Raw genomic sequence first — 16861 nt, forward strand, 5'->3', positions numbered from 1 at the left:
ACACACCAAACACACAATCTTCACATAATCTTGCTTGATTTATTTGATTACCACCTAATATACTGCAGGGTAACTCGAGATTATGGAAGCAGCTTTCTGTAGACACCCCACACATTCATCACAGCAATGAAAGTCATTCGGTACTGGTGAATGAAACATGCATGACCACAAGAGGGCAGTGTAAGCAACACTCATCCTCACCCCGTCCTGACAGCACAGTGCACACAGGTAGAGCATGAGACAGGCAGAGGTCAGAGGTCACGCTGATTCCAGTGCACCCTCAGAAAGAGGTCAGAGGTCAGGACCGTAAGGCAGCAGAAAGCACATTTATGGTCCAGACAGGTCAAACAAACGCTAAGGCTTGTTCTCCGTCACGACTGGGCCGGTCCCACCCCAAGTCTGTCTCCTCTTCTCGACCCATCCGTCCAGGCCCGGATGCCCTGGGGGTGGTTCTCAGTATGGGGGGGGAGCGCTGTTTAGGATCAGCCCATAAATATTTACAGCTTCATCCAGGGCAGGGTGTCGTGTCCAGGTCACCCTCCCACCCGCACCGGGCACAGTCCCAGAATCAGGGCAGGGGCCCTCTCAGTCCTGCTTGAGGTCATCCGACCTGTAGGTGGCAGCAGCAGGGCCAGTGGCCAGCTGCTCCGGCACCACGGGCAAGGCGGCAGGGATGGCGCTCTCGCTGTTCACCAGAGCACCGTACGAGAAAGAGCCATTGTAGTCAGGTTGCACGGCCCGGCCATTGTCGTGGATTGTGGGGATTCCTGTATGGAGAGCAAAAGGAAAAGGACGTAAGAGCGCCTCCAAGTGGCCAGGAGCTGCGGACGGGCACTAAAAGGGACCCACCTTGCATCATGTCCATGGTTACGTATGGCTCAAACGCTTTTGTCCTCCTCTTGTTCTTCGTGACTAAAAATACTCCCAGGAAGCAAATGGCACACCTGTGTAACACCAGCAAACGGGGGGGAGGGTGTCACATACAGTCCCCAGCTTCAAGACGGCCCTCACACTCCCCCCCAGTGGGGCCCTGAGCTTTGGGACGGCCCTCATACTCCCCCCAGTGGGGCCCTGAGCTTTGGGACAGCCCTCACACTCCCCCCAGTGGGGCCCTGAGCTTTGGGATGGCCCTCACACTCCCCCCAGTAGGGCCCCGAGCTTTGGGACGGCCCTCATGCTCCACCCCATAGGGCCCCGAGCTTTGGGACGGCCCTCATGCTCCCCCCGGTGGGGCCCCGAGCTTTGGGACGGCCCTCATGCTCCCCCTGGTGGGGCCCCGAGCTTTGGGACGGCCCTCATGCTCCCCCCGGTGGGGCCACGAGTTTTGTGACGGCCCTCATGCTCCCCCCGGTGGGGCCCCGAGCTTTGGGACGGCCCTCATGCTCCCCCCGGTGGGGCCCCGAGCTTTGGGACGGCCTTCACACTCACCCCAGCAGGAACATGCAGATGTGAAGCACACTCTCCTGGTTGAACTCCAGGTAAAACACAGCTCCTGCAGCGGGGACAGGGAATGAGACCCCAGTGCGCCACCTTGTGAGCGGGTGAGGTGGGTGTGAGACAATGTGTGTGACACTCACCGGCGACGATGGCGAACGCCGTGGAGAGGATGTAATTCACGCTGGCAATCAAGGACGAGTCGTATAGGTTGGAGGCCTGGGACAGAAACCTGGTCGCCACAGGAGAGAGAGGACAGACACATAGCGTCAGCCAATCAGACGAGTCACAGCGTCAGTACAGCGCGGTGGCTTGACGACGACGGCGCTGGGAGTGACTCACGAGGCCTGGAAGAGCACGGTGGCGACCATGCAGACCAGCATGACGTAGAAGATGGGGAAAGAGAGCTGCAACTGTCCCTGGACACTGAGCACGGTCATGCCTGACACGGCCTTCACCGTGATGGCCGTCACCGATCCTGAGGGGCAAGGGGGGCATCAGCACATACAGGGAGAAGCAACTGTCCTGGAAGGATGGCGCTATGCTCACTCACCCAGCAGAGCCACAAGCAGCACGATGACCACCAGGTAGGTCACCTTCTTCTGCTTATAGACATATAAGAGCAAGCAGAAAGCGATGATCTCCAGGAGCTGAAAGGGAGTGCAGGGCAGCTGAGGTCGAAGGTTAACCCACCCAGCAGAGGGGGCCGGAGAGCATGCCAGCCCAAGGGCCTTACCAGGTACAGGAGGAAGGGCCAGCTGATGACATGCTTCACCATGTTCTCAGCACTCAGCCTCTCGTGAGAGTTAGGACCAAATGTGACAAACAGGTAGGTCCCTGTGGCCGTCAGGATGCAGCCAAGGAAGGAGAGGATGTAGCGCTCTGTAACACCACAGGGGGGTGCTGTCACCATAAACACACACAGGGAGGGGTCCTGATAATATACTGAGCTGAGATCTGTGGAACTGAGCGTTAAACGTAGGGTGTGCAACTGTAATCCAATACACTTTTTCATAGGGCTGCACAATATCAAATCGCGATTATACGGCGCATGCGTAATAATCATGGGGGTTTCAGATGACAGGCGTAAACATTTGTCCAGACGTCGGCATTTTGGTACTTTAAAAATGTTTACTTACGGCAACAATTTGGTACACCTAAAATATTTGTGACACCCACAAGTTATTAATCTGTATAAATTCGGCGTATCCTTATGTTTAATAAACATGTGGAACTTTAAACCGCAAAACTTTTCGCCACATGACCACTGTCTTTTTTACCTAGCTTATCCACAAAATCTCCTCTTTCAAAAGATGCTGTGGCTGTTCAACTTTCCGCTTCCATGATTTACCAAAACAGGAGCCTGTGCCGTGTGCCACTAACCTAATCTAATAAACATGACACCTGAAGCAGGGGGTGAGATTTTCAGTCAGTTATGTATGAATACAACAAGAAGTCTCTTTTTAGGATTTACACCTGCTGGCTTCTTAACTACTGTGCTCCCTACTGGTGCTGCGACGAACATTAAATTTCAAGTTCAACTGCACCCCTGGGCCAAGCAGCGAAATGATACTAAGAGAGCAGGAGTGGGAGACTTACTAGCAAACTCTCTGGGCTTCCACTTCTCACGCAGGAAGACAAAGCCCAAGATAGAGCTCGCTGTGAAGAGGAAGAAGGCGAGTTTCACTTCAGTCAGGCCCGGTCCCCACACCCACTACCGAAACACGTACTGCCATACAAGCCATCTGACATATTCAGTACACCTACTAGCTTTAGGGTCAAAAATACACAAGAAAAGTTGAAGGGACTGGTTTGAATATGAAATAGCATTGATATGACCTATGTGTGATATTTTAATATGTGATGTGACAGAGTACTGACGAGAGAGCGACGTACCGATGACCGACACGGCGCCCAGCGGCGCCACCAACGACAGCGGGGCGAAGGCGTAGGACACGAAGACGCCCAGCTCGCCCAGCAGCGTGAGCAGCAGCCCGCACCACCAGCTCTTGGTCTTGTAGTAAACACGGGAGTCCTTGTTGCCGGCCAGGCTCAGGTGGCTATATTTCTGCGGCGGAGATCGGGACCGGTTACGGAGCGGCGGGGCACAAACAGGAGGGACGGTGCCGCGGGGACGGGAGCCTCACCTGCACGCACAGCGATATGCTGATCAGAAGGTTCCCGGAGATCGCCAGCAAGGTTCCGATCAGGTTGTCCTGCGGCGAAAAAGGGAAAAAAAACGAAGAGGATGACGACCCGGTACCGGCAGGCGCCTAACCGAGCACCACCGACACGACTAACTCCGTCGTCCCCGGGCGACAGGCTCTCTCCTTACCTTGTAGGACAGCGAGTCGTACCCAGGGGTCTGAAGCACGCTGCCCACCCCGGGGGTCTCCATCCCCGCCATTTCCGCGTCCGCAGCCGCTCACTTGCAGAAAGCGACCCACAAACAGGCGTTGACGCAAGCTGGTGACGCAGGCGGGAGGCGGGTCGAACGGACCCGACGGGAGCCGAGAGCGGCCGAGCCACGACAGTCGCCAGACATACGATGACCGCCCTCGCCAATCAAAAGCAGCGGCACGCCCTGACGTTATCAGCCCAAATAACAACATGTAGAACACGTTCCCATACCTTTATATAATTGGTCTGTGCAACCATTGTATGTCATTCCTGCTGTGTATTGTATTTAGACTGTCCTGATTTGTATTTTCGTTTTTTCCCCAAACCTGGCTGTGTCTTTCTTCTTTATTGTGTATACGTGTCCATATGTTAATAAAAAACAAGTAGCCATACCAGGAACTTGGCTAGAGTAAGTAAGTAAGTAATTTATTTATAAAGCGCTTATCTCAGACAATGTCACAGAGCCCTGTACAATAATGAAACAAAGTAAAACAGGGAAAAGAATACAAACTTAGAAGACTCAGTATAAAACATTACATAAACAGCAAACAAATACATAAAACATGCCATAAAGAAAAAACAAAACACAAACATAAAACAGAAAGTGCTCAGCTTTGAGTAAATTGAATGAAAAGAAAAGTTTTAAGCTGTTTTTTTAAAGAGTCCACTGAAACAGCAGTGCGCACGCCACATGATTACATTCATTTTATTTCGAATCTACCTTAAGTACATTTGCAGTCAGTTCATAAACAGAAGCAACCAATCTGTCTGACATCGCATAGTCTATGCGTATTTTACAGCGACCGTGAATAGCCTACATCTTTTTTGTTCTGTTGTTTTATTAAACCCTTTCTACATTTTGTACAACACTTCGTCAGATTGAAAGTTCGTACGTAGCACGTAGCTACTTAGGAAAATAAAAGGTTTAAACCATAGGCGGAGTTTGCTGTTTGCATTTAGGGGGGGGGGGGGGCACACCTTGCTTACCTTATGTGTTAACGCACACATCACCATCACCTTTTGCTACTGGTACCAACAAACCACTTAGGCTATGCAAAGGCGCAAAGTGCCGGCACAGAACAGAGCGTAATGGCGGTCTTGCCAATTAATTGCAATTTCGACTCAGGTGACTGCCCCCCCCCCCTACACAGTGGACAAGAAAAGGCATGATCCAGCTCTCAAAGATATCGACCACGTGGGAGTAGGTCCATTTATTTCTTTTCTTTTTTTAACTTTTTTATTTTTATTTTTATTTTCAACAGTTACAAATTACAATACAAACAAGAGTACACACTATAGATCAAGGAGATAAGGTGAAGGTAGAACAAGAGAATAACAAACAAAACTAACAGAAAAAAATATTTAAATAAATATATACAGTAAATAAAAAAATAAAAGGTTATCAGGAGCACATATTACAATACCGTACAGCAACAGAAGGTTACGTAAACAGATTCCAGAGATAAACGTAGAGTACGTCCGGATAGCGCTTCTGTTTTTACACTTTGATATAGTTTGAAGATAAATATTTACCTCTAACTTTAAATTGTTCAAATATAGGGTGTTTCCCAGACCATTTGATTTTGCGTATGAAATATTTTGCCAAAATGATAATTGAATCAATGACATAAATTATTTCCATAGTAAAACTAGTCATAATGTCAGATTCTTTAAAGATAACATGAATATTATATTCATTTGTAATATATGCTTGTAGTTCAGACCAGAATGTATTAACAATGGGCCAAAGCCAAAATAAATGTCGTAGAGTTTCTGGGTCGCTATTGCAAAAGACACATTTTATTTATATTTAATTAAAATAAACATTAATTATAATTAAAATTATATTTAAGGGGCTCCTACTCGTGTAACTGGGTATACTCGGGGGTGTGGGAATGCGGGATCCTATCAGGGAAGGACCCCCCGCACCCACCCTGGTTGGCAGGGGCTGCTACTCGTGTAACTGGGTATACTCGGGGGTGTGGGAATGCGGGATCCTATCAGGGAAGGACCCCCGCACCCACCCTGGTTGGCAGGGGCTGCTACTCGTGTAACTGGGTATACTCGGGGGTGTGGGAATGCGGGATCCTATCAGGGAAGGACCCCCCGCACCCACCCTGGTTGGCAGGGGCTCCTACTCGTGTAACTGGGTATACTCGGGGGAGTGGGAATGCGGGATCCTATCAGGGAAGGACCCCCGCACCCACCCTGGTTGGCAGGGGTTGCTACTCGTGTAACTGGGTATACTTTGCGGGTTATTTTATTTAAGACGTATTTTACCTTATTAGTTATGCAGTATCTACTAAGTGTAATCCAAACTCTTTTCCAGTCAATTTGTTTCCCAAAAACAGAATTAGGGTATGGTTTGACTGACGTATAGACCTTAAGATTTTATCATTACATTCAGCATTCAAGAAGTTCTTTCCCTGTAGTTTAATATTAGTATTGAAATCTATTACTAACTCTGACGGTTGTTTTTCACAATCCTTAACATTTCTCCAGGGATCACACTGATCACAGTCTGATACTGGTCTATACTGATAGAAGCACCATATCTTTCTGCAAAATCTGTATAACGATGTACGAACATTCAAAGAAATGTCTCTATTGCTCTATTGAAAGCCTTTATTATCATGCTCCAGTATAATGACAATAAAGGCTTTCTATTCTATTCTATTCCAGATTTGTCTTTAATGTTTCTGCAAAAAGAGATGCAAGTATCTTTACCAAATGCGTTAAAAGCTATTCCGTCGATCGGCGAAAACAAAGCTCGTTAACGAATGAGTCAGTCAATAAATAAGCGCGATCCGACATGGTGTTTCTTTGTGGTTTATGTATAGGCCTGTGTCCTGCGCCTTCCTACTAACGGCCGTCGGCATTATGCTGGGATAGTACCTTATAAAGAATATCAACCCGCCCAGTGACTTTCACAGCAGCAACTTAATCTTCATGACTTCACGGGCAGCTTCACGGTGTCAAAAACAAAAAGCGTAGTACTGGAGGAAAGAAAACCTTGTACTACCCATAGGGCAAATGACGCTGCAAGTTGGCTATTACGCAAAATAGAGAATAAAACAAGAAAATGTTTTAGATGCCATATTTAAACCTGCACACAATCGTCCAGCACTTAGTAGACCTAAATCAACTATTAATATAAGAAATTGCATCAAACATGTTTACAGTTTTTTTATATATAAAAAACCGCTTAATTATTGTAACCTATGGAAAGTTTTAGGACGAGGCTCAGTCATATCATATCATAACATTTTTAAATGATTAACGCACATCCCATTCAGCTATGAAGTTACCATACCCTGCAGCATAAGGTAATGTCGCAAATATGCAAAAATAAGTGTAATACTCTTCGTTAATAAGGGAACAATTCATCCTGCTACGCGGAGCGCTCGTGCAGATTAATTACGACGCCTTTTCCACCACGAGACACGTGGCGGCGCTGCAGCTGCGGATAGCGGCGCTTTCCTTAAGGGCGCCTCATTATCCGCTCCAGGTAAATTATTTGGTTGCAGCATGTGTACTGTGGTTACTTGTGGGAAAGACAGTTTTTACAGTCTCGTCTATATAGTTTTGCTTTCTCTTTTGATTACAATATAAAAAAAACAGCACCAAGGGAACGTTTAAGGGATAACAAAATTATATTAAATGTTTAGTGTTTTCTAAAATCTACGTTTTGTATAGTTAAATTCCAGATTTTGACCATTATATGTGCTGGGAAGAAAACAACAGATTTAAGCAGTTATATTAGAGCCCAGTGTAAACAATCTCATTGTAAGGTAGTCTAAACCATGCGGATTAGGGCACACTAACAGATGGCATTTCGTCCATTGGCAGCTGTCCGTGTTTACTTCACTGGATTAATATATTCAGTATATTTTCTTACTGAATGAGGAAGTTGAGCCGTCGATATGTAGGTCGTATGACAAGGTTTTTTAAACCAGCAGTTCATTTACACGTTGAAAGCGACACCCCACCCACAGAGTCTCTGTAATAGCCGCACCGCTATTATTAAACGGGGCATCGCCTTGTCATCATTTCGCCAAACTGTCACTGACAATGCAGATGAGCGTCGGAGTCACAGCGGCTTGACGCACATAAGACGCGCATTCATGCCTCCCATTGTGCGGCCGCGTCAGGTTCACACGCACTTCGCCGAGGCGCGTCTCAATAACAGCCATAAACAAGCGAAAGATATCGGCATCTACCGCGGCCAAATTCCCCACTGAGGAGTCATCAAGGAGTTGCTTCTCAAAGTCAACAGCTGTCGAAATTGAATTTCACTTTATTGTTTTCAAAAATTCCAGTAACACATGCAAGCCAATCAATGACCAACAGCAACAAAAACACCTTAGACACACAGCAACATGTCAAGTAAACATTCAGTTCAAGGTAAATGAAAGGACATTTTAAAAGTAATTTATTCATTTATTATCTTCCTCTTTTAATTGTTTATCGGGGTACCTAAATAACCGATATGTTTTACGGTGGTTATTTTAAACCCCTGACCGACCCCCGGGGCTAGGATCACGAAGAAATGTTTTTTAACTTTAAAGGTTTAAAATGAAGTCTCCTAATTAAACACATGTTTATTTTCTTTCTGATATGTACTGTAATGCATATAAGGAGAAAAAGTGAACGAAGAAATTGATATCTGGAGAAGGCTCGCGGGTCTGCTTGATCGAAGCATAGCCGCTTCCCCATCTCCACAGACAGCGCGCGCATTGTGCTTGCAGTTCTATCAGCAGTTCGAGGAGGCCGCGCTAATGACGGCACCTGCTGCACGTGGCGAGAGCGTCACCTCATCTTGCACCACTAGAGGGCGCCATTCAGCAGACTGTTAGTGCAGCCCCACAAATGCAGGCGGAAATACTCGTATAAGGTTCAGAGTGCGTCCCGTTCTCAGTAAACTTTTCAGAGGGTGAATCTCAATCACAGGAACACTAAGACCAGGAACACTAAGACTGTTAACAAGACCGATCTTTGCAAGATCGGTCTTGTTAACTTTCCTCCAAAGAATGAACTTGGGGCGCTGTGAATCATGGGATTGGTCTCATTCGGTGAGGATGCAAATGATGTATCCATGATACTTGATGCAGAGCAAGAACGAAATCCAGGGATTTTTACCCTCCTCTGTACTTGTGTTCTTAGGATTGGAGCTGGTCTTCAGCAATGGAAGATGAGATCACAAGTACGCCTATTGAGATTCACCTGGAGTTTCAGTGAGCCTGGGCGCCTCAGAGATTTCTTGGAAGGATCAATTCTGACTGCCAGTTGCTGCAGGAGTTCACACATTTTCACATGTTGCCCAGTGTTGATGCAGAGATTGCACAGGAGATCTGACCGTGCAGGTGAATGGGATGCACATTGGCCTGATCCCTGCACAGATATGGTCCATCCTCTCTGCTCTTCATAACTGAGATGCAGCGATAAGGGGTCATGTTCATTGTTTGTTTTGCTCTAGCCTGTCAAGTACCCAGAGATACCTGTGTGGAAGTGCACTCGCTGCTTTCGTGTTCGTTTCACGGTATTTGAAATGTAAGCAAGGTGACTCAGAGCAACACCCCAGGAAGAGTATGGGCCTAATCTTGGAAAAAAAGCACCCCTTCCTGTCCGTAGAGTGCAGCTTGCATGGAGCAATCGCATGCAAGAGCACTGTAATAGAGGGGGGGGGGGGGGGGGGGTCAGGGCAATTCCAAGGACCTCTGAATGACAGGGGCCCTCAGATTAGGGACTTTGGTTTGTAGTACGGGGCCCGATGTGATATATTAGGGACTTTGGTTTGTAGTACGGGGCCCGATGTGATATATTAGGGACTTTGGTTTGTAGTACGGGGCCCGATGTGATATATTAGGGACTTTGGTTTGTAGTACGGGGCCCGATGTGATATATTAGGGACTTTGGTTTGTAGTACGGGGCCCGATGTGATATATTAGGGACTTTGGTTTGTAGTACGGGGCCCGATGTGATATATTAGGGACTTTGGTTTGTAGTACTGGGCCCGATGTGATATATTAGGGACTTTGGTTTGTAGTACTGGGCCCGATGTGATATATTAGGGACTTTGGTTTGTAGTACTGGGCCCGATGTGATATGCTTTTATTGTCTAGCTGTGCTGCTGATCATAGGAAACCATCAAGTGGGAGAACAAAACACTTACAGATAACGATTTTTGGGTAAATATCCCGATATTAAAAAAATATTCTTGACTGTACCCAGCAGTACCTTATAGGCGTATATTTTCCTTTGTCCAGGATTGCAAATGCCTCTCACTGCTGCTGACGGCGCTTCCAGCTGCTCTGGGTAACCTGCACAGGTAGAATACGCAGGTTTGCCAAGAGTGTGCTGTAGAAATGTCACTGCTGCCCGGGGGGAGGTGTGGGGCCCAGATGACTCCTAGGCCATGTCACCCCTCCCCACTGCAATGCCACCGGCGCCTGCCTTTTTGGGGACTTTCCATTCAGTTCTATGGGGAAAACTCTAATCCCAAGATGATGACTTTAACCCAACCCAGCCCTAACCTTAACCATAAGTAACCAAACTAAATACCAGACTTATGGCATTTTTACTTTTTTGATTGCATTCACAGATCTTTGTGGGGACCTGAAAAATGGTCCCCACAACATAAAAATAACAGGTTTTTATCACATTGTGGGGGACATTTGGTCCCCTCAATGTAATATAAACCTAATCCACACAGACACACACACACGCACGCACGCACGCACACACACACACACACACAGACACACACTTGCGCACACACACACACACACGGATATTCACTTACATTTGTGTGTGGTCCAGATATACCTTACCTTGTGGGGACCAGGAAACCAGGACCAATGTCCCCACAATGTGATAAAAACCTGTTATTCTGACAATGTAGGGACCATGTTGTTTTGGTCCCCACATGGGCAAACTCAATTTTCTAAAAAATCTGTGACTGCAATCAAAAAACTAAAAATGCAAGTCTTATGTTTAATTAAGTTATGTATGGCTGTGATTAGGACAGATGATTATGATTCTGAGCTGTCCCCACAAAGATATGATTGCAGCTCTGTGTGTGTGTGTGTGTGTGTGTGCGTGTGTGTGCGTGCATGATACTTTCAGACAGAGAGATGTACTTGATGTGATCTCTGTCTTGCACAACGCTGTAACCTCAGCCCCGTCAGAAGGGGTTACTGTACTCGTCCCTCTGCTTGGCAGGTGCCTGGCCCAGTGCTCAGGGCGATACCTTTTTTTCCTGTTGAGGAATGCAGGAACGTTACAAGCAGGTGAGGTGTATCTCAGCTAAAGTGCAGGGGGATACAGGTCTGAAAGGCAAACATAAATGCCGAGTGCGCCTCCGCTCGGTGTCAGGAATGTCTGTACGTTGGCAGGTATGTGCACAGCTGAAATGTAATGTTTGTAATGTGTGTTTCCAGTGAGCTGGTCACATTTTTTGAGCCTGATGTGGTGATGCGTTTTCCATGCAATGTGTCTGCCGATCTGGATTTTTCGGAAACCTCCGGCTTGTTGCGACTTGCCCGTGTGTGCACTGGCGTGCCAGGAGCTGGTTCTGTGGTGCCATGGGGGGGTTTGAGAGCCTTGCGTACCTCCCAGCAGGCGTCCCATTAAAGCTTCTGCATACATGTACCTGGTGGCGTCCTGCATGTTACTGGAACACGGAAGGCAAGATACTTCCCTAACCTGCTAATCTTCCATCCCCATAACTCCATAACCACTGTGTCCGCGAGTGTGTGTCCCTGCATGTGGGTTTGTATGCACCTCATGGTGGGAACCTAAAGTCCCCACGATGTGACAAAAACATGTTTTTCTGACGTTGTGGGGACTGTTTTTTTGGTCCCTACAAGGGGAAACTCGATCTGTGGCTGCAATCAAAAAACTAAAAATGTCAAAAGTCTTGTATTTTGTTTGGTTAGTTATGGTTGAGGTTAGGGCTGGGTAGGGGTTAGGGTTGTCATGTTAGGATTAGAATTTTCCCCATAGAAATGAATGGAGAGTCCCCACAAAGATTTGAAAACAAAGGTGTGTGCGCATGTCTGTGTGTGTCTGTGTGTGTTAGTGTGTGTGTGTGTGTCAGTGTGTGTGAGAGTCTGTGTGGGTCAGTGTGTGTGTGTGTCCGCGTTGTGCTGTTAGTCAGCCCTCTTTCACATGACAGCACTCTTCCTATTGCCCCCCCCCCCCCGCCTGCCACGCCCCTCCCCCCAGCGATCCTGCTTCCTCCTGTCAGTCCAGCACATCTCCTGGAAAGACAGTGTGCCACAGGACAAAGACACTCTTAGCTGGGGAGACACAGCCGGCAGGGGGGGGATAAAGGGGGTTGTTTGATTTTGTTTGGGTCTGTTTGGCTGCTGCTTCATATTTTCAGCACCCTCTAATCACAGCTTTTGTTAGCTTTGCGTTCAGGTTAAACTTGTTGCCGGGACAATGCCCCCGCGCCTGCCCTGCCCCTCCTGCCACACACCCCTCACCCCTGGCCCAAATTCAGTGCTCATTTCCCCCCCTGGCTCTCCCTGGGGGTCTCTTTCACCAGGTCAGACGCAGTCCCCTGGCTGCTGGACTGCTGTAGCTGCCCACAGGAGCTGACTGACCTGCTTATGACAGACATCTGGCCTCCAAGCCACTTGCTGAGAACCGCGTGTCTGTGCAGCGTGTCCGTGCAGCGTGTCCGTGCAGCGTGTCCGTGCCGCGTGCCCGTGCAGCGTGTCCGTGCAGCGTGTCCGTGCCGCGTGCCCGTCCAGCGTGTCCGTGCCGCGTGTCCGTGCCGCGTGCCCGTGCAGCGTGTCTGTGCCGCGTGTCCGTCCAGCGTGTCCGTGCCGCGTGCCCGTGCAGCGTGTCCGTGCCGCGTGTCCGTCCAGCGTGTCCGTGCCGCGTGTCCGTGCAGCGTGCCCGTGCAGCGTGTCTGTGCCGCGTGTCCGTCCAGCGTGTCCGTGCAGCGTGTCCGTGCCGCATGTCCGTGCCGCGTGCCCGTCCAGCGTGTCCGTGCCGCGTGTCCGTGCCGCGTGCCCGTCCAGCTTGTCCGTGCCGTGTGTCCGTGCCGCGTGCCCCTGTCGCGTGCCCGTGTCACCCTGCCTCGCTTGCACAGAGCGGGACATGCTGCTGGACAATCTGGGCCTCAGGGTCTGCAGGGCCGGTTTCAGGAGGATGGGAGCCTGTTGGGCTCAGAGAAGGAGGCTGACACGTGCATGAAGGGGAGTGTAGGGGCATTAACCTTGCTGTCTACAGCGTGTTACATGGGGGGGGGTGCTCTGGGAGGGCCCCCCTCTCTGCAAGATGGGACTTGCGTCCGGCACCTGAGCGAAACTCGCGGGAGGGGGGGTTGGACTCTCCCTGGCTGGGAAGCACCCCACCCCGGCCGAAACGAGCGGGGCTTTGGAGGGGAGGGGGAGGCCTGAACATGTTCGCTCGCTGAGTCTGATGAGGCAACAGGCCTGGAAAGATCCCTGGGAGAAAGATCCCACGGGAAAGATCCCGGCTCCGTGTTGGGAAGCTGAGGCCGGCATGATGCCAGGGGTGTGGGAATGGGAGATCCTATCAGGGAAGGACCCCCCCCACCCACCTCAGCTGGCAAGGGCTCCTACTCGTGCTGACGCGCCCATGTGTCTGTGATTCTGTGTGTGGGGCCTCCTGTTATTTTGATGGTATAGGGACCATTTTTATAAAAACCTGTGACTGCAATCAAAAAATTAAAAATGCCAAAGTTTGGTTACTTGGTTACTTATGGTTAAGGTTAGGGCTGGGTGGGGGTTAAAGTCATCATAGTTACTTATGGTTAAGGTTAGGGCTGGGTGGGGGTTAAGGTCGTCATTGCTGGGATTAGGGTTTCACCCATAGAAATGAATGGTCCCCACAAAGACATGGATACAAACATGTGTCTGTGAGTGTGTGTGTTTTAATCTCCTGTTCAGGAGCACTCCTGGCGGCACTGTGCTCATGCCTGCGCTGTCGCTGTGCCTCTGTGTGTTGGGGGGGCCCTGCTGAGCCCCACCCTCGGGGCAGGAGGCCCGCAATTTAACCCCTGGGTGAAACTCAGGCCCTGAGACTTAAGCACAGCCCAGACAGAAACCAGGGATTCAAATGAGGCAGAACCATAATCCTGTCGTAAAGATTAAGGTGTCGACCTGACCCCCCCCATCCCCACCCAGCTCACAAACACCAGCACAGATACAGAGCAACGAAAATTACAGGGCAGTCTATCAGCCGCCAGCTCCTCTTGTCACCCTGTCACATCATCACCCCGTCACCCCATCATCCTGTCACCCCATCACCCCGTCACCCCATCATCCTGTCACCCCATCATCCTGTCACCCCACCTCCCTGTCACCCCATCATCCTGTCACCCCATCATCCTGTCACCCCACCTCCCTGTCACCCCATCATCCTGTCACCCCATCATCCTGTCACCCCACCTCCCTGTCACCCCATCATCCTGTTACCCCACCTCCCTGTCACCCCATCATCCTGTTACCCCACCTCCCTGTCACCCCATCATCCTGTTACCCCATCACCCTGTTACCCCATCTCCCTGTCACATCCGTCACCATGTCACCCCATCTCCCTGTCACCCCACCTCCCTGTCACCCCATCATCCTGTTACCCCATCTCCCTGTCACCCCGTCACCCCATCATCCAGTCACCCCACCTCCCTGTCACCCCATCTCCCTGTCACCCCACCTCCCTGTCACCCCATCATCCTGTTACCCCATCACCCTGTTACCCCATCACCCTGTCACCCCATCATCCTGTCACCCCATCACCCTGTCACCCCGTCATCCTGTTACCCCGTCATCCTGTCACCCCATCACCCTGTCACCCCATCATCCTGTTACCCCATCACCCTGTCACCCCATCATCCAGTCACCCCACCTCCCTGTCACCCCATCACCCTGTCACCCCATCGCCCCGTCACCCCGTCACCCCATTATGTCATATCACCCTGTCACCCCATCATACGGTCACCCTCCAGTCACCTCTGAGTCACTGACAGTTTAGATGTATAACTAAATGCACCACGGTGTTTAAGTGTCCCAGCAGCATGCTGAGGGCTTCACTGCTGCCTGACCAGCAGAAACTGGGAATTCGTGACCCTGCCATTGTGGATGAGGGACCCCGCTCCCAGGACAAGGAGGCCTTTCGCCACAGCCAGTGCGAGAACGTAATGTGGGAGCTTCCTTCAGATTGGGTGAAGGGGGTCAGTGCACTTTAGGCTGTCTCCCGCAGCAAGTCCCGGAGGTGTTTTGGACCCAGGCGAGCCAGGGCGGGCCTGCGGCCTCAGAAGAGGCCCCCAGTACCCCCGGGCCCTGCCACTTTCGCAATGCTGCCTTTGAAGAGGCCCGGCAGTACATTCCATCGGCGCTCTCCCAGCCCCGGGGGATAGAGGATGGGTTAGGTGGTGCATGGTGGGGAGGGATGGAGGGATCAGTACCTCGCTGAGCAAAAGCAGCCAGAGAGAGCAGCGCGCAAGCCTCTATCAGGTCCTACCATGCTGGCTCTGGGGGGTGCCGGGGGGGGCCCAGACACCACCTCAGTCAGCTCATGGCCGCCGGGTGCCTTCCCAGCATGCTTCCAGGTGTGAAAAGGACCCCTTTCTTCATGCAGTCATAGCTTGCTAATGGCTCCCACCCACCTCTCCAGGTTGGGGGGGGGGGGTCAGCCTTGACAAGCCCAGTCACACCCGCAGGCCATCAGGGGAGGACCGGCCTCAATGCCTTGGTTAGTGAGAGCGAACAAATTAGCATGTGTGCTAAAGCCATCACTCAGCCACATGGGGGCGGGGTGCTGGGGGCAGGCTGTCAGCACAGCTCAGGACAGGTGCTGAAAACACACTCTCCCTGGGCACTAAGTCACGCATCAGGTCCGTCTTTGTGAGACAGAACAAAACATGCCAATGTCAGCACCCCCCCCCCACCCAGTTCTGAGACGAAAGGATCCAAGTATTAAGCAGCCGTTCCTTGTGACTGTCCTTGTGTCCCTATCGCCATGCCAATAATTACTGAATACGTGGAGTGTCAGCAGACGGGTGCAGGGAGGTGGGGGGGCGTTGTCTGGGCCGGGGGGGGGGCTCAGGTGATGCGTGGGCTGCATCTCGGGTTTCCAGTGCTGGTGTCAAGGCGAGACGCCAAACTGTGTCAGCGGGGAAGGGTGCCTGGCACCCATGATCTCAGCACTTCCATGGACTGGGGAGGATCCAGGACTGGGTCACGGCCCAGAAACAGCCCGTGGCTTCTGAAGCAGTACCATCACCTTCCAGCAACCTCAGGGTCGCCGTCTCACACTGGCCTTCTGCCAGGGACCCATCCTGTCGGCTTGTGTTAGAGCTAAGCTGGCTAGAAAATCAGGGTCCTGTGCTTTGTCTTAACACCATTCAGAATCAGAATCAGGCGTTAGGGTGCACGCAGAGTAGCAGAGCACAGGATGAGGACATGAGGCATGGAGTGGAGAAGGACAGCCTCACACATGCTCCTCTCCAGACCATAAAGAGATGACAGGGAATACATCATAGATTTGTACCAGTGAGGAACCAATGGGAGCAGGGAAATTCATGGCACAGTTCAGAGCGTGATGGTGGAGGACGGCCTAGTGGGACGCAAGACAGCCTGGGACAATAGATGAGCATATCACAATCAGATCACAATCAGATCATATTCAAATCAAAGTGCAGAGTTGGAATATTAGATAAACCATGAGCAGAGGAGCACAACGACACTCAGTGAGCGCGCCCGTGCTTCCGCTGACCCCGGAACGCCGTTCACACTGCAGCAGAGCGCTCAGGGAGCCGGAGACCTCCTCTCGGTGAGCGCGCCCGTCCCTCTGTCGATCCCGGAACGCCATTCACACTGCAACAGAGCGCTCAGGGAGCCGGAGCGCAGAGACCTCCTCTCGGTGAGCGCGCCCGTCCCTCTGTCGATCCCGGAACGCCGTTCACACTGCAGCAGAGCGCTCAGGGAGCCGGAGCGCAGAGACCTCCTCTCGGTGAGCGCGCCCGTGCCTCTGTCGATCCCGGAACGCC

General features: G+C 50.8%; 1 protein-coding gene across 1 annotated transcript; it reads right to left on the reverse strand.

The window, feature by feature from the left end:
* Nucleotides 1-19: 19 nt before the first annotated feature.
* Nucleotides 20-3929, reverse strand: nipal3 (NIPA like domain containing 3). Its single transcript, XM_072699367.1, has 11 exons — nucleotides 3770-3929; nucleotides 3582-3650; nucleotides 3331-3502; nucleotides 3034-3093; nucleotides 2171-2316; nucleotides 1988-2084; nucleotides 1777-1912; nucleotides 1578-1666; nucleotides 1429-1492; nucleotides 850-944; nucleotides 20-767 (listed from the first exon to the last, which is right to left on the reverse strand). Exons 1-11 carry the CDS (start codon nucleotides 3839-3841, stop codon nucleotides 586-588), a joined length of 1182 nt encoding a protein of 393 aa, XP_072555468.1. The 5' UTR covers nucleotides 3842-3929; the 3' UTR covers nucleotides 20-585.
* Nucleotides 3930-16861: the final 12932 nt, after the last annotated feature.

This window comes from Paramormyrops kingsleyae, chromosome 14, assembly GCF_048594095.1.
Source record: "Paramormyrops kingsleyae isolate MSU_618 chromosome 14, PKINGS_0.4, whole genome shotgun sequence".
Lineage (NCBI taxonomy): Eukaryota > Metazoa > Chordata > Actinopteri > Osteoglossiformes > Mormyridae > Paramormyrops > Paramormyrops kingsleyae.

Excerpts from the sequence above, each read along its gene's own strand:
- nipal3 (XM_072699367.1), bottom strand. The coding sequence starts at position 3,841 with ATGGCGGGGATGGAGACCCCCGGGGTGGGCAGCGTGCTTCAGACCCCT. Across the intron at positions 3,503-3,581 it reads GCATATCGCTGTGCGTGCAG|AAATATAGCCACCTGAGCCT; the intron begins GTGAGGCTCCCG and ends TCTCCGCCGCAG. Across the intron at positions 1,913-1,987 it reads GCTGCTTGTGGCTCTGCTGG|GATCGGTGACGGCCATCACG; the intron begins GTGAGTGAGCAT and ends CTTGCCCCTCAG.